Source organism: Rhopalosiphum maidis, chromosome 2 (assembly GCF_003676215.2).
Source record: "Rhopalosiphum maidis isolate BTI-1 chromosome 2, ASM367621v3, whole genome shotgun sequence".
NCBI classification, from domain to species: domain Eukaryota; kingdom Metazoa; phylum Arthropoda; class Insecta; order Hemiptera; family Aphididae; genus Rhopalosiphum; species Rhopalosiphum maidis.
The window spans coordinates 33,415,805-33,440,737 of NC_040878.1; the positions used below are offsets into that span (position 1 = coordinate 33,415,805).

Consider the following 24,933-nt stretch of genomic DNA (forward strand, 5'->3'; position numbering starts at 1 on the left):
ATTGTTATTAACTAAGAAAAAAATACAATAATTCTAAAATAAATAATTTATTGCTTACAAAAATAAAAATAAAAATTTTGTTAATTGGTATAAATCTACCAATCACCTTAATCACCTTATATGAAGTATATTACTAACATATTATACTATTATTATAATAATGATTATTAAATTATTACACTAACTAACACCAGATTTTTAATTATCTTATTTTATAATAAAACATGTCATGGACTTAGAAATAAAAACTATGATACATTGCAAATCAAGAAATATACCTATGGTAATACTACTATTAGTTATCACATCATCGTAGCGTGAATGTATCATCCACACATTGCCACTGAACGTACACACATTTTATAAGACTATTTTTATATTTTTTTTATAGAAAACATGAAAGAATATAATATAAAATATTATGATTATAATTGATGGGATGACGGTAGTGGTGCCGACAAAGAAGGTTTCGTGTTAACAAAAAAAAAAAAAAAAAAACGAAGTTATATTGCCGTCAATGAATAATGGTTCATTATAATATTGTGTAGACAAGAAAAAATTGCTGTGGTGCTGTAATAATATGATATTATAGTGTAGATTTTGTGGTTTAGTAATATTTTTATGCAGCGCAAATGAATTCCTTATATTATAAGTATGTGTAATGGACTCAAGCAGGATATTTTAATTTTTACAGAATATGTGGGGGGGGGGATAAAAAAATGTAAATTATTAACTTCTAAAAGGTATAAGTTGATTAACTACTTGCCAGTTTATATTGTAAGATAATTATTATTATTACTTGTAAATTAATAGAAATAATAGTCTTTTTATTTAATAATATTAAATAATAAATAAAAATATAGTTAATGATATTTAATTATAATATTTTTTGAAGTGGAACGTTGAGTAGTCGTAGTTAATAGGATCCGATAATAATTAAAATCTTACATTTTCGTGTAAACTTCAATACGTCAAAATTTAAAATTTAAATAGCTAGCATGTAAGAACAGTTTAATTCAAATGTGATACTTATTTGACTGAAGGGGCAGTCCTATTTTTTGTTTTGCTTAATTTATTTATATAATTTGTATGATGAAACAATTTTAGGTTTTAGATATCGCCATTATAGTCGTAAATGTCACCACTGACCATGGTTGTCCGAGGACGTTATGGGTACTGGGCTTGAGACTGAGACAAACCATACGACGATGAATAGTCCTCAGACGTCTGGTGGATCCTGTAGACGGGCATGGCGGGTGACACGATGTCTACTGTCTTCCGTGACCCGGGATATCGTTCCACTTCCGCCGGATAGTTGTGCATACCCGAAATGTCCACCACCGCTTCGGCACACTGCCTGTGCGGCACCAGTGTGCTCTCCTCCATCAGCGTAGCAGTTAGGTGACTGCCACCGCCCTTGCCACCACCGCCGCCTCCGCCTTTCATGCAGCTGTAGATGGCTAGTGCTAATGCCGCACCCGCCGTCATCAGAGCTTTGCTGGAAAGTGCTATCAGAGCACTGGCTCCGACAGCAGCCATCGTGCCCGCCGCCCAGTATAATCCGTGATAGTCTTTCTTTTTTCTACCTTTCATTTTTCAAAAAAAAAAAAAAAAATACAAAAAACATATGAAAGAACGGCTAGAAAACGATTTTCGATACTTAGGATTAGGCACTCAAAATACCCACACAGAAAACCCAAGAATATGGTCGTATTTATACGTCACTAGGTAAATGATCTACAAGTTTTTGCTAGTGTATTGATACTTTTTAAATAAAACAATAACGAAAATATTTATATTTTATGGAAAATTGGCCTGTCGTAAGTCTAAACGTTTAATTGCAAATTTCCTATTAACTTTACTATATTATGAAAACATGAGACAATCATAAACAAATACAATTCAGCTACCTGAAACGAGGTAAACACGAAGATAATCGGATCACTACCAATATATTATATATAATTACATCATGCTGGAATTAACAGAATATAAAATGCAATATCAAATTGTTATAATTAAATTACTGTAAAGCCAAATCTATTTCGAGGTTATGATGACCGTTTGCCAGACAACGTAGTTAAAGCACAAAACTGTAAATTTGAAATTTTACTTCACGCGTCGAATTGATGAATTGTTTAAATTAAAAAAAAAATGGATAATAATTATACAATAACACGTATCGTTTTGTACAAGTCTCTTTGAAATTTTTAATGCACATTCGAAAATCTATGTATGTTTTTTTAATAATAATTCGTTTTTAGTTCCATATACATCAGAGTGTAGCGTATATTCTATATATAGGTGATATCTATAAACGGTATGACACGTTGACGATGCGTGTCCTTGTAACGTCACGCCGGTCGATTTCAATTTTAATTTTTTTTTCTTCACAACAGACGTACCTAATAAATCGGTTGATGGATAATATAATTGCCGTGTACCGCGTTTAATTTGTTTTTAAAATAATTATGTTCGTTATTGTTGATGAGCCTATATACGAGTCGGTTGAACAATTTATTCGACTTTCACCTTGTACATACAATATAATATATCTACGAATTAATATCAATTATCGTAGACAAAATCAATATAGATAATAGAAAATAGACAATGTTATATTAATGTGTAATAATGGGTTGTAATGTTAAATGTTATGTTTATATTGTATTGAAAATCAAATATCGCCGGATGTCATTTGTTATTGTATTTTTACGTTGAACGAGTGTAATAATATTTCCGAGTTGACAGCCGGCAACTATATTGCATCAATATACAATATAATATGAAATCGGCAATTATTAATGTAATAATGTTTACAATCAGTGTAATTTAATGCGTATAATAAATATATTATTAAGGAGGTATTAATTGTATTATTATAGCTATAGATATTGTTGTTATCGTTATAGTTTTAGGGGCGTCCCTAGACCCATTTTTTGGTGGGTAGGAAGTGAAAACTAAAGTTTTAAATTCAGTTTTTGTATATAATTTTAAATTGATTATCATAAAATATTTGTTTATTTTAAGAGGTCGTCATATGTTTTGTTTTCATTTTACTAGATAGGTAATGTATAACATAGCAAGTTATATATTCAGAATAATTCATTTTACAATATTATTTTTAATATTACAGTAAATTAAGCTTTTATAAAATGCAAAAGTAATAATATTATTTAGCCTCCCTTCTCCAATTGTATTTTTTTAAATTTTAAGTATGAAGCAAGTTATGAGTATTTTTAAATGTATACACAATTTACTACTTTAAAATAAATCTTAAAAAAAAATCCTACGGTGGGCTCTAAATAACATTCTTACTTTTAACTTTTAAAGGTAAAATGATTACTCTAATATTAAAATTATAGTATAAAATGAATTATTTTCAATTTGAAATATCCTATGATATGAGTTAGTTGGATTGAGACAACGCATGAGGGTACGACGTCCACTTATGAGTTTATAGACAGATAATTTATACCACATAATAAAATATATATTTACTAAAATCTAACCACTTAAATTATTATTATTTATTTTTATGCATAATATGCATTAATAATAATTTATATACAATTATATTTATATCAATATATACAGAAATAGTTCAGTTACAGGAAAATTAACTAAAACAATTATGACATATTTTGAAAAACTACAAGAAATGAGAGTAAGGTGACTGTAAGTGCCGTCATGCTGTCTTTACATTAGTTTTTTATTTAATTTCTTAGTTTTTTCAACAGTTTAGGAAGTAAGTAATGCAAAGACTTGACGGTAAATAATAACATTATACGTTTGGTCATACTCATTCTGAGAAACGGCAATATCCGTTCAAACATGCTGTTACCAACCGATCGGGCTGTTGCGTTGATCGGATTGAGGAGTCTGACCCGCAGATCGATGCTTTCCACATAATCATTGAGTCGTTTGGCGATCATGTGGTCCAGCTGGCTAGAGTTAGCCGTATACAGTGACTCATTGGTCGTCAGTAGGCTAGCAGACGAACTACGCCTCTGAAATAATGTAAATCCTGGATAAATTTCATAGCTTCGTTCGCCATCCAGACCGTCCAGGAGCAAAAGCACGTCCCTCTTAACACAAGTCATCGTGTAATTATTTGAGCATCGTGCTTGTGGACTTTCCTGAAACAATCAAATACATTTATTAGGTATAATTCAAGTCCATATTATATTATATTACGTAATTCAGTATAATAATTTATGAAAAAGTAGAGAGATGAAAACAATTTTTATTTCGATGCTTGGTATTCTCCATACGTTTTTTTTAATAAATCTTTATTTATTTGTTATTGTTATAATGGGCTAAGTCCTTTTTATATAAATATATTTAAGTTGTAATTAATTTAGTTGACAATAGCAAGTGTATTATAATATATGTTTAAATTAACATTAGTGAAAATGCTGCATGTTTAGTATTAAATAGTAATCATGCAAGTGGGCCTTTCGCTAATTAATTAGAGGTAGCTTGTGAGACGTAACAAGATTTAATATTTAAGGTCAAACACTGAGGAACTTTAAAATATATTCGTAGGACAAGAGCTGAAGATTCAATTTTGAAAATTTAACAATCTCTCAATGAACTTAATATCTACAGTGTGTCTTTGTTCAGCTAAGAAATATAGGTAAAATATATTTGCTATTGGAACTACAATCATGTAACTGTTAGAAAAGTTTAAGTAAACGGAAAAACGCTTAAACTTACTCAAGACTTTTTCTAGCTGCCTTGAATTTTTCGTTATACGAGGATCTTTCATAACTCGACTTTAACCCAGTATAATGTGTATAAGAACAGATAAGTAAACAATTTTAATAGTTGAAATTATTTTTCTAATTTTACAACAAAACCTAGTGTTTTAAATATGACTTATAAATTACATATAATATTCTATGTATAGACTAGGGTCAAGATTTTAGTTTAACTTTAAGTACAAGGTCACTAAATATGTTTAATTTTCAACTCTTAATTCCAACAAACGTTTTTATTTAGATATATCTTAATATTATGGTAATAATACAAACTAATATATTGCATTAAACACATAAAACAATAATAGTCTTAATACTATAGGATTAAGCATCATATTAAGAGTAATTAAGAATAGAATAATAATTATTTAATTATTATTGCTGTAATAGAAGAAAATGTCTATTGAAAAATTAAAAATTTATCTAGTCTTTCAGATAAACTGTATACTAGTAATGTATCAAATTATATACTAGCTAGGCACAGAATTTGACTATCACATAATATTGTACAGATATCTTTTACTCCGATGCAGCTTTTTTTGCAGATGATGACACAAATAGTCGGTCGAATATATTGTTATAATTACTTTGAAAATATAGTTAGCTGCCTTAATTAATAGATAATAAATGTTCGATAATTCATATTCAGACAGTCTATGTATAAGGTAACATAAAAATAGTATGTAAGAGAAATATTATAGATGCGTTTACGGATCATAATATATTATAGAAGGTGATTTTTAAAAGGATATCTTCGTTTTAAAACATTTAAATTTGTATACTTCATGTAATCCACGATAAATTCGTGGGCTTAAATAAATTATATAAGTTTCATCGATTTTATATCGACTTACAGGCTACTTTTCATAATATCTACATTCTACATATCATCTCCACTGACTATTGATTCCACTGGGGCTTAAATATTTAATAATAACGTGCCAACCTATATGAGGGGTTTCAATTCAAAACGGACTTTTTACATTTTTAACAAAATCGAGTTAGGTATTGATTCTAATAGAAATGATGGAGGGAAATCGAATGGCGAGGTTAATTTTTGGATAACCTCACTTATTCCCTATAAAATAGTTGATCGAAAATCGCGTTTTCTGCAAAATATTCCTTTTCTAGGTGTACGTTTAAATCAAAATGATCTATTTCCAATTTCCTACAAAATGCACTTTTTCCTCATATGTCAGCATAGTAGAAACAAATTTTTCATAGTAAAATTTGCTATTTCCTTAATTTCTGAGCAAAACGTTTCTTTTCCATTTTTTATCCGTTGTAGTTGTAACATAAGTTTAATATTTTAATTATGGATTTTTATGACTTATTTTATATTGTCATCATTTCATAAACAAAAAAAAGTTATTACATTTTTTATAATTAAAATATAAATTTGTATGCAGGGAAATTAAATATTTTTAATTTATATTTATTTTATATTTAAAAAAATGTTTACATATCGTTCCTTCATAACTTCAATAGAACTATAGAAACCACAAATAACAAGATCAGTTTTGGAGGGAAAATCGTGATGGCCTATCCATCTCTTTTATTATCAACAATAAAAATAAAAAACCATAAAAATATAAAAAAAATATTGAGAACATTTTTAATTTACGTTAAATTAGTATTAGTAATAATTAATTAGTTACTAAAAAGGCTAATATATTCATTATTTTTATTTTGTAATTTGTTTTATCATAACATTTAATGTGATGTCCTTGATATGTTCTAATTTCGTTTTATTTTATTTTATTTAAGTATTGTTATATTATTATATTTTATTCTAAAATCTAAAACGTTTGGATACATTTTCAAATTGTTTTGTTGATTGTTCATTATTTTTTGATATTTTTTGACTTCAGTATCTACAAATTATATCAATAAATTAATATGATTTGAGTCTTCAGTGATCTTTAACAAAAGAAAAAACTAGGTACTTGTGGAAATAGTGCATTTTGATAAAAATATATTTGTTTTTTTCCAAAAGGTACTTATTCCAGTTTTATTCATACGGGACTTATTCCTGGAATAGGAACGTTTTGTTCAAAATCAATTTCTTTAAACTTAAAAATATACTAAAAAAATTTTAAGGAGAAAACTTTTGATATCAGAAATAAATTTATCATTTTATTACCTATTTTTCAATATATCAAATGTTATCTAAATCATTTAAAAATCAGAGAAACAAAAAAAGAGCTGTCGTGAAAAATTAGAAAAATGGAAAAGGTCCGTTTTTAATTGAAACCCCTCATACCTACAAAACACATAATTTTATGGTCTAGAGATATCATATTATTAAAACGTAATAAGAATAACTATATCAAATATCATGACAATAATATTGAATATGTCACTCATAGGCCCAACTAAATAACTGAATCTCATGAGTGTAGAACCTTTAGTGTTGGTCATATCATAAATTCATAACTGAATAGAAGGTATGACATCAATACAAGAACGACCTCAAAGAAAATAACCTACCACCCAGCATTAGGTCCAAACACAATGAATACCAATACTATGATATCTTTCTTGAGAAAAACCGACATATACAATTTAATCTAAGTAATGTAATTTATAAGAAAATATGTAATATAGTAACTTATAATGTATCTATAGAATATACCTATGCAATCTAACATAACCATCTTTACCAATACTCAAAAATATATTAGATTAACAACTTCATTACTTATAACTATATAACTTTATAACCATATAACCATTATACCTATAAATATAAAACCACTATACCATGATAATTTACCATACTATATTAATCAAAATTATATATATATATAGGTAACCTTTTATATTGTTGTATATATATATATTTATTAATTAGTAATAATACATAAGGTGATATATTAAAACTTTTTAAGACTTATCTATAATATCATATCTTAATTAATATATTGTTATAATGTTGTATTTCATTAAAACTTCTGCTAGCCGCTTTTTTTTGCTTCATTACAATAAGTATTTAAAATAAATTATACATTATATTAATATGCATAACTTTATAAGTACATTTAAAATAGAATCAATAGATTCACGTATCTCGGACAGTCTCGGTATTATAATAATCATATTTATTAGTAGGTACTAGTATTGATATAAATTTCGTACAACAATATTTGTTGGAATATAATACTAAAATAATACGTACGTACATAATATATTTTGCGTGGTTAGATTTCACATGGAGAAAATGCGTTTTTCATCGATCGCCGGCTGCGTTCGTTACCCGGCACCCGCAGCTATAAACATAACCACTTACAGGTGTACACGAATTCGGATTCCTCTACGTACAGATATAACATAATAGTATCATACTTGTCTTCACTCTTCACGCGAAACGCGTATGGTATGCGTGTTAAGCTGATGGAAATATGTGTTGTTTGTGTGTGTGTGTATGTATAAGGTTATGTTGCAGATGTAGAGCACGTCTGATCCGACACTAATAACCGTATCATCAATATGCAGGTCATCGTAATAATAACAACGTATTCGCATGTTATACAAGTACCCATACTACAATGTTTCGTGTACGAAAAGGGAAAACCATTCGATTTGTTTATTTATTTTATTATTATTATTTTTATTATTACTCATTTTTTTACCTATATAATAAAATTAAAATACGATTTTACGTAGACGATTTCGCGTGATTCGAACTATAATATTATTTACATACGCGATACGCGTTTCATAAATGTACATTACAATAAATATGCATGTTATATTACACATAACATTATTGACGCATAAGTAAATTTAGTCGAATTATAGTTTTCACTAGAATATAATTTTAATGTACTCTTTACAATTTGATTGTATAAATGTTTAAATTGTATGTACATTTCTTAAAAACTAAATTAAAATAAAAGGTAATGTCTGTTATAAAGAAAAATAATATAACTATAATCTATAATACATAATAATTAGTATCATAACTTATCCTAATATGATTTGAATATATTTTACTTTTTTTTTAAATGTTATTATAATTTTACATACAATTAATCGCATTACTGTATTTACAGAGATAAACGTTTGTTATTAACAAACCAAAATTAAACAATACTTGGTTACAATACTAATATAATTATAAAGTGGATATAAATTAATAATTTAAAATATGACGGTCACTATTTAATATATTATCATATTATACTATTAAATATTATATACTATAAAAATTAATTTATTGTTTATAGTTTTAAAGAAATCTAGTGAAGCAATAGTATATTGTATTAGTTTTGTTCATATTCACGATAATAAAAGTATCATACAACATATAACACAATAAAGTAATACATAAATATTGATTGGTATCATAAGACGTGTAAAATGTTGATTTGATTTGATTATACCTAGTAATAAGATTAACAATATTATAATCTTTTATCACTCACTCGCATTCATCTTAGCACAAGATATGAAATATAAACGGTCATTTAGTTAACCAAGAATAACAGATAGTATTTTTTATAGTTTATATTATTATAAACTGCATTAGTTTAAGTAAGTTTTTTTTTTCATAAATTTAAAAATTGTATTTTATAAATTTATATTCCAACAAAAGATTAATTTTTGATAATTGAAACATATGATAGAAACGTTAGTCATTATACGCTTGATTTTTTTTCTTTTTATAAAGTTAAAAAATAATAATTTAAAAACAAATGTTTATTATTGTCTCGAGTGTATATATACTCTATATGTAGTATGACTTTTATGGTAGAAACATAATACATTTATAGGATTTTAAATCCTGCAAGTTTACTTCCACCCTTATTTAAATTAATACAGTACGAGTAAAGTTAGCCAGAATGATTGGATGCATGTAAACAAGGTAGGTATATAATCGCAAAAAGATATATGTCTGTGTATTTATCATACACCTCACATAATGTCGTATCTATATAACCATTAGCGCCCAATTTTTTTTTTCATGAGTCTATATTTGCTGTTGACATATGGCAACGCAGGGCGCATATCCTACCTATTTTGTAACTTTTTTTTTATTATTTATTATCTATGTATACACTGTGATAAATACATTATGTATCTATATGGATAACACGAGGGTTATAGTATAATATATAATAATCATCTATTATTACAATTAAATTAATATTTTTTAATTATCCATATAATGATAGAATCAACTAAATTCAACTATAAAAAAAAAATTAAAGCAAACATATTATGTTGAATAATATTTTATTATAATAAGTTAAGAATCATATATGTTATACGGAAAAAACAACTTGCGTATAAATACCATTGATAACTTCTAATTTATAAGTATATCTATTGAAATAATGTCTTGTGCGATCAATATGGGAACATAAATCTATATTCACTTTTTTCAGTTGTATAACAAAATGTATGCATTACGTAGGCATGGTATAATAGGTATATATTATACTTTTATTTAGTTCTTTATAAATAAAGTAAAATTTTAAGACATATTAATCTAATGTTAATATATTCATTAATAATTTATACAATTCTTACAATATATACATATTAATATTTATTTATTATAATTTATCATATATAATTGTACTTTTATAAGAATTCACTTTTTAAATTAAAGAGTTAACATTTAATGTGTTACTCATAATAATTACTTAACTGTAATTATTAAATTATATTATAATAGCAATTACTTATTATACATTACAATTTTATTTAAACTATGAAAAAAATAAAGAGGTCCAACCTCCTATAGGCATTAGGGACACCAAGTTTCATTTTATGTCACTGGGCAAGACAGCCTAGTATATAATATCACCAAGTACATTTAGTGATTTGTTTATTATTTATCTGATAACGTCATTTATTTTACTACTATTATTACGACGGATTGATTTAATTTTTGGAATAACCAAAAAAATATGATATAATAGGTATTTAACATTATTTAAGTTTTCAAGATTTTGATGAATTCTTTCAAAATTTTAAATTATAAACTTATAAATTAAATTATGCCTATGTATTTTACAAATTTTAAAACTTATGTAAGATATATCATTAAATTTTCAAACATTTTTACACAGTAAATATTTTTTTATTAAAGTGTAAAAAGATCAAATAAATTATAAATAATTTTAAATATTCATAAATAACTAAAAAAAAGGAAAAATATTATAAAATTTTATTATATACAGAGAATGATCACCTAAACAATTGGTAAAAATTTTAAATATCTAAGGTTATTGTTTATAATACTCAAAAAAAAAAAAAATTCAAATCGGTTTTATTGAAAACTGATTTTAAGTGAAAATCCCTGATTTTCTTTTTTTTATTTTGTTTTCCTCATTTATTTTGAAAAATAATTTACATTTTTTATTTATACCTGTTTAGAGTACAAACTAAATCTAATTTTCTATACGAAATCATAATCAAAGTTAAAAATGAAAGCATATTTCAACCATTTGTGGTGTATACATATTACATACACACAAAAAATACACATCATTATAAAATCAATACATTCATTGCTCCGCTTAGAATCTAAAATGTATTCGATTTATTTATTTAAAAAAAGAAAATTTAATATTTTAGATACTTAGGGAAAGTTATTCATTGTTCAATTTTGGTATATATTGCATAGTTTATACATTAATTCGGTGACCGGTAGATTTTTTTTACTTATTTAATTAGTTTCACGATAAAATAGTGTATGTGTGAAAGTAGTAGAAATCATTTATTGTTAAAAATCAAAATAAGGATTATTGGAATAGACTCGAACGTCGAACCAATACCACTATTGGTAATCCATTACTATACATTATAGACATTTGATTGTGAACAAAACGAATCCGTTTTTCATCGTAATGTACTATAACTAAATAACTGATATAGTTAATATTTTACGTGCATGTAATGATCATAATGTCACTTCATCTACTTGAAATTATACGTTAAACTATTTATAATTCCTGTATATAAACATTTCTATCGAGTTACTGAAAAAAAGTGATCATAAAAATAATTGTTAAATTTGGTTCAAGTATCTTATATACATCACAGACAAAAAAAAAGTAAACCTAAACAACTACGTAAATCTTGGCAAGCCATTTTTTACCGATCCAACCCATTGTTTATTAACTTACTGATTATTGTTTCTAACGTACGTGTCGCAATAAATTACAATACTTAACCCTAATGTCTAATACATATTATAATATACAATGCTTATTAATTTACCTTATTTGGTTTTAATAGTATTAATTCGTTAAACCTATGTATTTGTTCCAATTTTGAATGACACTAAACAATGGAATAAATAAAAATACGAATAACAGGATGATGAAAAAAAAAAACAGAAAAAAAATTGTTCATTGGCCAACCGTGCGGTACACGATGATAGAATGGTTTTTTGCCATTGTCAACGGTTTTACGGCAATACAGTTCGTTTATCCATGTGTTAAGTGTTCTGAATTCTGATAATGAGTCGCAAATCTAGAATGAATGAATGATAAGGAAGTCGACACAGTGACACTAGAGAATAGCAATAAAGAGAAAAAACACTAATCACAATATACATTATTATTACCTATGTATCGCTGGACATAATATTTTGATTAACTGGGTTACAATCTATATTGAATATAAAATATGTGTGTATGAGCGCAAGACTTACCCAAACCCACTTGGTTATTAGAATATGCTGTAACATAGAATCTATATAAGTGGATTGTAGTTTTTATAAATAATAATTAACTAAATCAATATAATCAATATGTTAAATAATGATTTTTCTTTTAATAAAAACCCTAGATTTATTTAATAATCGTATACGGTTATTAGGATGAAAAATTATATCCATATAATAGTACATTCTAATTATTATATTAAATTGTTTCCATATAATGAAAAACAGTAAAAATATGCTATGAATATATAAATGGCTTAAATAAATTTGGTATTATTATTAAATGGTAGCATTTCAATTAATTTTTATAATATAAAGTGTATGTACAATTAAAACTAAAAATATAGTATAAGTACAAGTAAATAAAAATAAAGCCTTCGAACTGAATTCAAAGTTTTATTACTCTCTAGGTTATAGGTCAAAGCATGTATGATTTAAATTTTAAATGGTTATGCATTGTGTAGAGGGGATAATTGATTAAAGTAGAACGAGTAAAAATTTTCAACAGTTGGTGGGTGAAAAATAGTTAGGTGGAATACGAAAAGGAAATATGTGCAGCTAAAAGAATCCATTGAAAATAGTCAAAATAAAATTTAGATTGGTATTTAGCTATCGAATGGATAAATTTGAAATATTAAGAGAGATAATAAGATCTTTAACTTGAGGTTAAGGAAACAATCACGAGCGGAATTTTTAATTTTTAGGACATAGATTGCGTAAATTAAAAATGTATTCTGAAACGTTAGACTCTTAATATTAGTCCCTCGTCAAGTAATATGTCTAGTAAATAAGTTTAAAATATATAATAATAATCTATGATGGTATCATTTTTTTCAAGTACTCTACTTTATTACTGTAGTTAAATTTATAAAACTTAGTTTATATTAAAGTTAAAAATTCTTAATACTGGGCGCTAGTGAGAAAACTTGTGTGGGGGCCCAATATCCATATGTGTAATATGAATTTAAATAAAATAAAAAACAAAAATATTTCTTAACAATATTTATACATTAACACTATTCGTTAATAATTGTAACTATTGAAAATTTTTATAATAAGAAAAATTATAATAAAAGTACTTAGAAACATCGTTAGTTCTCACTAACAAAGTGGTAGTTGAAGACGTAAAATACGAGTATATCGTGTAAATAATTTTTTTTGACTGTACGTAAAAGTGGTTACAAAGATTTGAAATTAATAATTTTTTTTTTATTATTATTATTTGTTATAGCTTTGACAGCATAGGCCATTAGCTTTTAAGATTCATACAGTATATATATTTACATTTGATTATTAAATTAGTGACCAATAAATTATTAATAATAATAGTATTATTTTTTAATAATAAGTAACATAACAATTTTGTAAAATATTTTCAAATTAAAGTTGTTCTACCTTCTCTCTTCAAATAAAATCAGTTAATAATATTTCGATTTTCAATTATTTCACCACTACTTAATGTATATGCACTTTCAAATATTAAATTTGTTTGCGCTGCAGAAAAATATATATGGAGCTTATCGAAGTGTATCGACCAAAACTGAACACAAAAGTCACAATCAGTTATTTTACTTTTGTCCTGGGCGGCATGTCTGTTGTCATAAAAAACCCAAATTCGATAGCCGGGTAAAAATTCTAACCAGGAGAGGGTTTTAAAAAACCTGTTAAAAATATATAAGACATCTTGCTCCTTTAAAGGCATCCGTTGGAAACGCGTAAATACTACACTCTGCGTTTGCCATAAGTACAAATCATCTGTCGTGCCGCAACCACGCAATCGACATGATATATTTTATATTACTATGTTAAGAGTATTATCATTACTAATTTTATTATACTGCACCTGTATCGGGATGGACGTGACGTTTTCGGCGGCCAGTAGGACTTCTGCCCCGACGACCAGACACAGGACGAGACACAGTGGCGACCACGGCGGGTGATGCATGTCTTCGTGGCGAGTGGTACCTTAACGTGTAATATACGTTTTATAATAATAATAATAATAGATATTATAATTAATATATTATTGTGATATTACGGTGATGTCCGTTCTCCGCACAGAGCTACGACGGCTACAGTGCACGGAAGGTTAATGACTGACGGATGTCGGTATATTATACCGCTAACGAGCGGGCGCCGTCGCCGTGATCGTCGGGGTGTGTGATCCGCCTCCGCCACCGCCAATAAATACGAATCCGGTTTATGTATATGTATAATTATTGCTGTCGTCGCGTGAATTGGCGAAAAAACATTGTCGCGACAAGTGAACCGTTAAACAATAGCGCCCGACATAAACGTTTCCATCCAAAATCGGTTGCTATTTTTTTCCTTCCCTCCCCCGTCCGCGAATTTCGTTTCGACGTCAATGTAATATACACAAGTATATCGGTATCGATCTGTGAATAATTACTCTATAGCTGGTGCTGCAGACACACGCCGTGTGATATTATTATATCGAATTCCGTACGTTTTGATAGTACGCGTCGTTTTGCTGATAAGACCACGGACGACGACGACGACTACGATGATGCCGCTGCGGGACCGCTTTGCCAACTGGCGGGCGCCGCCGGAGTCTGTAAACGCGGGCGGGTTCACACGATCATGACGTGTGTCGACGGAAGATTTCGGAAATCGGCCGGTTACGGTCTTATAGCGTATAACGATAATGGTAATAACGATAATGATGTTATATTATGCACAGTCGGTAATTGCCATTATGGTAGATAGTATTGTTGTTGTGTCGTTGTATGTTAGGTATAATTGTATAGTAGTATAATAATTATGCTCGTCGCACGTGTTGTTTACACACGCGTGCGTGCGTATTCACGGGGAATTAAAAACAGTGAAAACGCGAGCGTTCGAAACCCCCGCAAACAAGCGTTCGGCATCGTTTTCACACGCGCGCGTACGTGGAATCTAACAGGTGTAGGTATATCAGACGGAATCAAATCAGGCCGGTGGTCCGCGGGTCTGGCGAGCGTGTTGTAAACGATCGTATAAAAATATAGTATATCGGAATACACGCGTGTAAACCATATAATACTGGCGGTGGTCCGGCGCGAGTTTAATGAGTAAAAACAAAAGCGGTTAAAAAATCGAATTCATTTTCCGACACGAAAGACGGAGGGGGGGGGGGGAGAGAAAAAAGAAAAAAGAGAAAAAAACCGCGCGCGAGCCCATTAAAATCGCAGTCGCGCGCGGTCCGTACGATAATTAATTTTCCGCAGAAATCTCGACATCTACCCTCTTGACACACATTGTTGTGTCGGTTTGTGCCGAATCACCGCCCGTTTACTTTTACCTACGCAAAACGATTTCCAACGTGTAATTTTTTGTTTTTTTTTTTTTTTTTGTTTTACCATCCACTCCGTCTCTCGCGATTCGCGCACACGCACGCGCTCGCCGCACACGCTTCCACCGGTAATCGTTTCGTTACACGGCTCTATAAAAACTACCCACGCGCCATCGGTCAGCTCCAGTTCGCGGGTTCATTCCGTCCCGATAACACAGCCACTCTGCACAGCCGTTACCATCGCCGGTAGTCGTCCGCGTCTACATCGTATACACACACATATATATATATATATACACCGTGGTCACAAGCACGCCACCGCGCCGACGGTGTCCATCGTCCTTCCGTTCGCGTAGTCGTTCAAGTCGTGCGTTTCGTTTCGACCACCGCCGTCATCATGCAGACGTACGTGTGTGGCCGGCGAAAACGCGGCGCGACCGCGGCCATCACGGCGGCCCTGTGCGCGACTTGCCTGCTGAACGCCGCCTCGGTGGTACATGGCCACCCCGAAACCGTCACGGCGGTGCCGGACGTCGATGGCGGAGGACCGCAACTGCTGTCGTCGTTGCAACCGCCGACGACCACCGCTCAACACCAGCCCAAGTCCGACGACTCGGCCAACACGGAACTCCTGAAGCAGGTAATTAGAAAAATCGTTATTTCTTCTCGCTTACACCCCGCGCCGAACTATTTAGCTGTTTCGCACGCGATCCACTCTTTCGTCCCCCGCAGCCTCCTTCGTCTTGCAAACCGACGCCGCCGGACATTTTAAGTTATTCTAGAAACGTCATTTTACGTTTTTGAATTCAAACCGTCGTTCGCGTCTGAAGTGTCACGGCCCGCTGTCGTCGAAAAGTCCAATAATCTGGGATCTGATTAATTTCTTACGACAAAATCACCGATTTCTATGCATAAAGTTTTCTAGAAAATTTTGATCTCGCCTATGTGATAATAACAATCATATTATTGCCATAAAACATTGCGAATTGTACGTAAACCGTTATCGAACAGTGGTGTGATATTTCGTTTATATTGGATTCATTAATTTTATCGTTTAATATTTATATTAAATATTTAAGCTCCTAAAACTGTATCCCAGCTACGCTTATATACAACTATAAATACATTTATAGATGATTTTTAACATATTAATACACTTGAAGGCAAATCAAGAGTCTATGAATAGTATCTATGTATTTTTCATTTCGTTTGATTTTTTTTTATCACTCCATCACGCTACTGTGTCCGATTTTCACGCACTGTTTTTAGAAATCTTCTTGCGTACGCATCTTTTCACCATTATAATCGAATTACCTGTCACGTAAGATTATAAATGATATGCATATACAAGTAACTACCGGATGATCTATTTAACGTAAGACATTCATTATTTTAAAAACTATAATTGTTTTAAATATATTTGTTTTATATAATTTTGAGTTGTTTAAAACAATATTTTTTACAAATACATTTAATAAATTATACTATTTTTATCGATATCATTTAGAAATTCTTTATGTTATACAAACTGAGTTTAGAAAAAGTGATTAATAATATTGGTATGTATTAAAAGTTTACATGTGCTGTATCACTCCACCCCACTACTAATCTAAATTTTATATACTTAAAACTAACAAATAAACGATTTGTCTAAAATAATTTGATTTTTATAAATCGAAGTATTGAAGTATTCTGAATTAATATATTCTGCTTACGAATATGAAATTATAAATGTGTTTTTGAAATAATGGATGCCTTATGTAGATAATTAAATAAATCATCTCGTATATATTACTCTCGGCTACACGGTCGCATCGACGAGAATACCCTTAGGACTCAGTATACAAATATACTCAAAGTCGGTAATAATAATTATTATAAGTATTATATTTTATTATTCATGACACATAATTATTATCGACATGATTAGTACACCCTGTCTGAAACTGTACTGAAACTATATGAAATATAATATAATGATATAATATTATTATTATATTCGCGCGGCGATTTCGTCGACGTGTCTGTTGTTATTACATACCGTCGTTTGTGTGTGCGCACGCCCGCGTATATGTTGCGCAACAGGTGTTGATGAAGAAATGTCTGCACCGATACACGATGACGTGCCTGAAACTGGACCTGGTCCGGCTGATTGACCGGCTGGGCACGGCGCGTGCCTATCAGCTGGTTCCCGGCGTGTCACTTGTCCGAGCTTCTGACGGCAACCATACGACGGTCACTGGCGGTCAACATCCTCAACAGAACCAGCATCATCAGCAGCACCACCATCACAGCGGCATACCTCCAGATGTTGTCAGATCACTGGTGCGGGGCAACGATTCGGCCGACGAGCTGGACGGATATCTGATGGAAAAGGTCGACACGTATCTGAACAGCCTGTCCATCAGCGTCAAGCTAGTCGATTCGGCGGTAGTGGAGAAGGTGCGCAATCTCAGCAGCCAAATGCTCGTCAACATACTGCCCACCGGATTACTCGAGACCGGTAATGATAATCGTCGCGTGTTAAGTAACAACAGTCGATAATATGATCGTCATCGGGGTGAAATGTTCAGTGTTTCCACAAAGACGTTAGTTAGGAATCTATGGAAATATCTCAATGCTGATTGGAATGAACAATTTTATATTCGCATAAACTAGTATTATTTTTCTTGACTTCCTGACTTGAACTTTCATTGTACCTGGTACTTATATGGTTTTAAAAAAAAAAATACTTACTAAATTGGTATTATTTATCATGTCCTATTAAATTACTATTAGTTATCGGTAGAGTTTATTTTCATTTCGTGACGCTGAATTATTTATTAGTGTGGTTTGTGGTTTTTAAAACGTATATTTTGTGGGTAATAATAATAAACAGATTAAGTTTACATCTTCAATGCTATTCAAAACAATTATCCTTTTGCTCAATATGTACAGCAATAAATTCTCTAGAATAATAATATTTTCATTCCCATCGAATGACGGACATTCATTTTTACGATATTTTTTCTTACATTTCATCCTCACTTACACGTTCTTTTGATTGTAGACCAAATGGTTTTCACAAATCGATTATTAATATTCAGTTTTGCGTGTTTTTGACACGATCATTTCCGTATCGGAGACATTATTATTTTTTTTGTGTATATTGAAGTAATATTATAATGGTATCGGTTTGTCACGTAGCACTAAACTGTCAAAAACAATAACCTTTTCTTGTATTATGCACGTATAAAAACATTTATTGTCGATTAGATTAGATTAAGATAGATTTTAATATGTACAAATAAAAGCGGTCACGAAAACGTATTATCTATGTGGTTGTAAGTAAGTATATCATAGCCTAATTTACGGTTTTATTTTTGTTTTAAATTAATCTTATCAAAGCATTTTTTTTTTTTTTTTTTTTTAATGTTATTATGCTTGTTGCGTTTAACACACTTGAAAAATACTTATAAAAAACGTATTAATACAACCCCATATAGCGTAGTGTCCGTTTTCTACAATTTCTAATTGATACAAAATATATTAGATTTAAAAATATTCGTACGTGTATAATATATTTTACTTCTCACAAATGTTGACGTCATATGCGAGTACTTAATATTTTATAATATTTTCAATGGACCAATAAATTGTAATATCTTACGACTTTCCTACTGGTCATTTCACGTGTATACGTGTCAGACGTGTCCTGCATTTGAACTTAATTTATATGAGTTTATGACCACATTTATTCAGAAGAAGGAACGTCGATTAGATCTCATATAACCAGTACACCGTATATTATACCAATATATTTTATAATGTCATATTAATGAAATCATCAAATATCTAAGTATGATCATATTATTATCATTATTACGATATTCGTTATATGTTTTCCTTTAAATTTAGCACTTGTACAATAATTCAGAATTATTTTCATTGTGTACATGTACATTTAAAATTTGTGAAAACGATCATGACAATGATTTATTATAATTAAAAACAAAACATGCATTATTCCGACACGGGTCTGAACATCGACCGCAACCCGAAGACGACCGCTGAAAGCGGTGTATACCGACACTGTTGTAGGGTCACGATCGTTTTGATAATCGTTTATATTTCTGTTTGTTGACACGCAGGACGGGGTAAGAAGGACGGTATGAAAGCGGCCATGTGGTCAGCAGGCACGCTGGCAGCAATCGCTTTCGCGTCGCTGGCCGCCATGTCGGGTAAGGCGCTGATGACTGCCATGCTGGCGCTTGTCCTGGCGGCCGTGTGCGCGCTTAAGGGCCACGGCGGCGGCGGCGGTGGCGGCAGCGGCGGTTACGGCAAGACGTCACATTACGAGATCATCACCAAACCGGCTATATACGATCACGAACACCTGGTGCACGGAGCGTCGTACTCGTCGGCACCGTACAGTTACGCTCGGCACCTCAACATGGACGAGAACGGCGGAACGCATCATCCGATCGGACGAGGGCCGCCGCCGCAGCCCCAGCGGGTTAGCGTAGTGCACGCGGCGCCGGCCGCTCCGGCCCCTGCCCAGTCCAACGACGCGTCGGGCCCGGGTCAGCAGGCCGGCGAAGAGGACGCGGACGACGAGGCCACCGTCGGCCGGTTATCTTATCCACTGGCGCCCGTCGCTTACATTCCCACCAACAACGCCTGACGTCACGGCCAATCGGAGTTTTGATGTTATTTGTTTAAGCATCCGCTTCACAGTCGACGTCAATACAATTGTTATTATAATATTATTAATATTTATTTATTTATTTATTTATTTATATTATATTCATTATCATTATAATATTTATTATATTTTTAAAATTTAATTCCGTTCATATTATATTTTTGTTAAGAGCCGATGTGATTTTTCCAGTACTAAACATCACCGCATACATGTAAATATTATAATATATAACATTTATGCCTATTTTATATTTATATAATATTATAATTTCCTATGCATGGTATAATTTTTAGTTATTTTTTGTACAAATTCCGATAACAAGTTTATTGTCGAGTTGAAAATATGCTTGAAAATGCAATACGAGTTTCCTAATAAAGTTATTAATTTACCAATTAAAAAATACCAACAATTTAAAACCACATTAATTGTATAAGCTTTAAATTTAGAATTTTAACGAAATTCGTATAAATCTCAAAAATATACAAACTATTTTGTAGTTTAAAATTCATACAATTTTATCTTTTTATAATATCTATGATTTGGAAATTTGATACAAGGTTTCTCATTAGTTTTTCTATCTGTAAAAATCAAAAGTTTAACAAAAAGTCAAATTATTTTTTTTATGACTGCCTTAAGTTGAAATTTTTACGATATTAGATAAATAATTATTTCTCCTCGAACGATTTTTGTTTTTTGTTTTAATTCAAAAACGAATAACTGTAAATACGTAAAATGTTCACTAAATGTTAATGTTTTATGTTTTCATTTCCTATACAAGGTAAAATTTTCCAAATATTTCGACTATTTAAACTATTTATTGTCTTGAAATTTTAATTTTTTTTTTCAATCAATTACGAAAAAAATTATTTACAGTGTAAAAATCCTCGAAAATTTAAGACAAAATCTGACATAATTTTTTTTTTTTTTGTTATTAAATCATCATAAATTACATAGAATACAAATAATTTGATATATTTTACATGATTATCTCTTTTAAACTATTAGCTTATGTTAGAGAAAGAGAGTAATATTAATAACTAAAAAAATAATTTATATTATGTAATTAGCAAACTAAAGTGATGAATACATTAGAAATTAAAATAATATTAACAGTAGAAAAATTTTGAAAATAAGATAATTTTTCATATTAAATATAACGAAACATATTATGAAGGTCTTAGATTAATTGATAAAATAACCAATGATACACAATTTTTTTAATATTAAATTTGGAACAGTGAATATTTTTTTTATATTGGCATGGCATACAGTTAAAATAAACAGGCCCTAGATAATTTACGAAAGATTTATAAGAATATCCAACAGGTATATTGTACTTTATAATTTCTCTTTTACAATCCAACTATTTGTAATCTTTATCTTGACTGAACCTTTTAAAAGTGATCAAAATAGTAATTTTTTTATAGAGAAATCTAATCGGTAAAGATCCCAACTCCTTATAATTTTGATTTGTAGAACCTTGCAGAGAGTACTTATTTAAGTAGATTCTTATTATGTTATTCTGATTTATTTGCAATTAATTTAAAACAGTATCGCCCAATTGCCCCCCCCCCCCATACTAACATTCCGTATTTCATATTGATTGATATAGAGCAAAATAAATAACCCGCATTGTATGCTTGGGCACTAAACCTTTAAATTGTTCTTATACTTAAGAATTATTTTTTTTTATACGTATTTTTTTCAAATTTTTACAAAATCGCGAAATTATGAACTACAAGTATTGCGTAGTAACAAATTTAGATAAAATTTTCAATTTCTATAGCAAAGGTTTGGAAATTGACAATTGTATACAATGTTTTTCATAAATAGTTAAAAAAGTTTATATACTGGGACTAGACAATTTAGAAAATAATGTACAATCATACTATTTATTATAGTTATTTAAAGTTCAAATTAAGTATTTTAAACATGGATAACAGTTTTAATTATTTTTTATAATTTTAAAACATTATTCACGGGAATTTAAAACTTTTACATAAATTAAACTTTTTCCATACACAATGACATCATTTTAAATATGCGGAATAATGTTAAGTTATTCGCATTTATACTATCAACTTATATATTTACACTTTTTACAGTAAAATGGTATTAGGTCAAATAATAATAATAATTAAATACTAATAATATTATAAATTCAATGTTTTCTACAAAAATTAAATCAATCTACGGTAACACTAATAGTAAAATTAATTATTTTAATAGACGTATCAATAAAAAAAATATATACATCATAATTTAAGTATACTTAGTGACATAGATTGACAGATTGTTCCTGTTCAGAATTTTTTTTCTTATAATAGAATCATATATAATTGGATCAAATTTAGCACACCCGTTAGAATGACAATAATCGACACTTGATTTTTTTATTTATTTATTTATTTGTAGTAAGTACATTCACTGATTCACAGCCACAACTTTAGATCCACTGATTCTTATATTATTTTAATATTATATTCCATTAGCAAAATAAATTTTAATTTTGTAGATTTTTATTCAACCATCTCAAATATAATGCGAAACGGCAGTCGATGAACATTTTCGGTCGTGGAAGAGACGGATGATATGCAAAATAAATCGTCATGGAAGATTGGTCACCTTCTCTTGGAATGTATAGCTGTACATGTGATTCACAAAGAAAAAACGCCATATCGTAGGTGGCGAGGGTGGCACCCATGAATATGCAAAATAATTATAATTTTCCTGGTATATTTCATGGAACGTTGAAAATTAATTTTAATACATAGCCTAAATGAGCACTCGACGAAATGTTTGAACAATATTCCTTGATTATCAATATAATCTTAAGTAGTTCAGTTAGTTTAAATTTGATTAAGTAATAGACATTAGTTAAATATTATATTATTGTTATTTGAATCAAAATCCTTTTTTTAAATAAACTAATTTATTGGATACGGACATTCAGAACTTTATAACAAAAAAACAAATGTGTACACAGATGTTAACACTGCAGTAGAAAATTCGTTTATAATTAATGTATAGTATCAATAAAATAAATACTAATAATAATATGTGAATTATGAATTAATACAAATTTTCAATATCGAAATTGGATGGTCCACATGAACATACCTAATCAGTCAACATGTAAATGAATCGTAATAGATCAAGAAATGATTTTTAATAATTATTACTATCATACATTTTGTAAATTAAGTCCAAACAAAAAATATACATACATAGTTACCGACCTGTGGACCATTATAGATCTTATTTCGATATCAATACTACTATTGATATAACTAAAGACTGAATTTTGCATATAATGCATGTTCATATTTTTATAAGCAATTACATGCAGTAAATAGGTTTTCATCAATCATACTTAAAGAAATAATATTATAAATTTTTATTTTGCATATTTTTACATATTTTGGGTACAAATGCATATTTTACATAAAACGCATGTTTTTGCACAATACGTATACACCAGGTATAAATTAAATTAAATTAAATTTTATAATTGTATGTACGATTATTATATATACATTTTTCCACAATACAAAAATTGAAACTATTTAAAAAAATATAATACTATGTTTCCGTATTAATTGGTAGGTAGGTAGGTATTTATTGCATACTGGTTTTCCTATATTTTATCTCATCGATTTTGTCTAACATTATCGACTTATCGTCAGTACTACAATACTGACACGAACTGATAAACTGGCGAATGTAGTTCGAAGCGTACATTCGGCAATAGTCAACGACCAACGTAGTAAAAAAACGTGTACATTTTATATAACATTGTTTGTGTTTGTTATTTTACAATGCCAAAGGGTCCAAGTTCAAAATTACCAGCACTTAGAAAATGGATTGAACCGTATAACAAATCAGGTGAGTTTTTCAAAATCTCAAACTAATCAGCACGTTAAGTCATTTTCACACGAAAAATATTCGGAAACTCCCACGTCTAAACAAACATTTGTTAATCAACAGTCAATATTAGGGGAAAATCAATCAGTATTTTTCCAAGACCTCTGTTCAGCTTTGATTGCTTCTAAAATACCATACATAAATTACAAAATACCAATTTCAGATCTTTTTTGGAAAAATATACTCATCTACATATACCTGATAAAAGTACCCTAAGGAAAATTATGTAATCAAATGTTACACAGACGTCTAAAAAAAAATACGAGAAATCATAGGAAGTTCATTCATATATTTTTGTATCGATGAAACTACTGACCCACGAGGCAAATATATTGCGGACTTTATTGTTGGAAAATTAAATGTCGAATCACCATCAAAATCGTATCTTTTAGCATCAAAAGTTCTTGAAAAAACAAATAATAATATCATAGCAAAATGTGTAAATGATTGTCTTAGAATATTATGGCCAGAGGGAGGTAACAACGAAAAAGTTTTATTAATGTTATCCGATGCAGCCCCATATATGGTTAAGGCTGCTAACAATTTAAAACCATTTTATTTTAATCTTATTCATGTGACTTGTGATGCT

General features: G+C 29.6%; 2 protein-coding genes across 2 annotated transcripts; one reads left to right on the forward strand and one right to left on the reverse strand.

Moving 5' to 3' along the window:
• Positions 1-902: 902 nt before the first annotated feature.
• LOC113554384 lies at positions 903-14,781 on the reverse strand. Its single transcript, XM_026958204.1, has 4 exons — positions 14,483-14,781; positions 14,288-14,409; positions 3,803-4,139; positions 903-1,586 (listed from the first exon to the last, which is right to left on the reverse strand). Exons 2-4 carry the CDS (start codon positions 14,387-14,389, stop codon positions 1,168-1,170), a joined length of 858 nt encoding a protein of 285 aa, XP_026814005.1. The 5' UTR covers positions 14,390-14,409; positions 14,483-14,781; the 3' UTR covers positions 903-1,167.
• Positions 14,782-15,941: 1,160 nt separating this feature from the next.
• Positions 15,942-20,548, forward strand: LOC113553940. The gene is made up of 3 exons (XM_026957540.1): positions 15,942-16,376; positions 17,822-18,239; positions 19,867-20,548. The coding sequence occupies exons 1-3, from the start codon at positions 16,134-16,136 to the stop codon at positions 20,397-20,399; spliced, it is 1,194 nt and encodes a 397-aa protein (XP_026813341.1). The 5' UTR covers positions 15,942-16,133; the 3' UTR covers positions 20,400-20,548.
• Positions 20,549-24,933: the final 4,385 nt, after the last annotated feature.

Coding starts and splice junctions, on each gene's coding strand:
- LOC113554384 (XM_026958204.1), bottom strand. CDS start 14,389: ATGCATCACCCGCCGTGGTCGCCACTGTGTCTCGTCCTGTGTCTGGTC. Junction 4,140..14,287: donor TCACGTCCATCCCGATACAG/GTGCAGTATAAT, acceptor TGATTGTTTCAG/GAAAGTCCACAAGCACGATG. Junction 1,587..3,802: donor ATTGCCGTTTCTCAGAATGA/GTATGACCAAAC, acceptor GAAAAATGAAAG/GTAGAAAAAAGAAAGACTAT.
- LOC113553940 (XM_026957540.1), top strand. CDS start 16,134: ATGCAGACGTACGTGTGTGGCCGGCGAAAACGCGGCGCGACCGCGGCC. Junction 16,377..17,821: donor ACACGGAACTCCTGAAGCAG/GTAATTAGAAAA, acceptor GTTGCGCAACAG/GTGTTGATGAAGAAATGTCT. Junction 18,240..19,866: donor CACCGGATTACTCGAGACCG/GTAATGATAATC, acceptor GTTGACACGCAG/GACGGGGTAAGAAGGACGGT.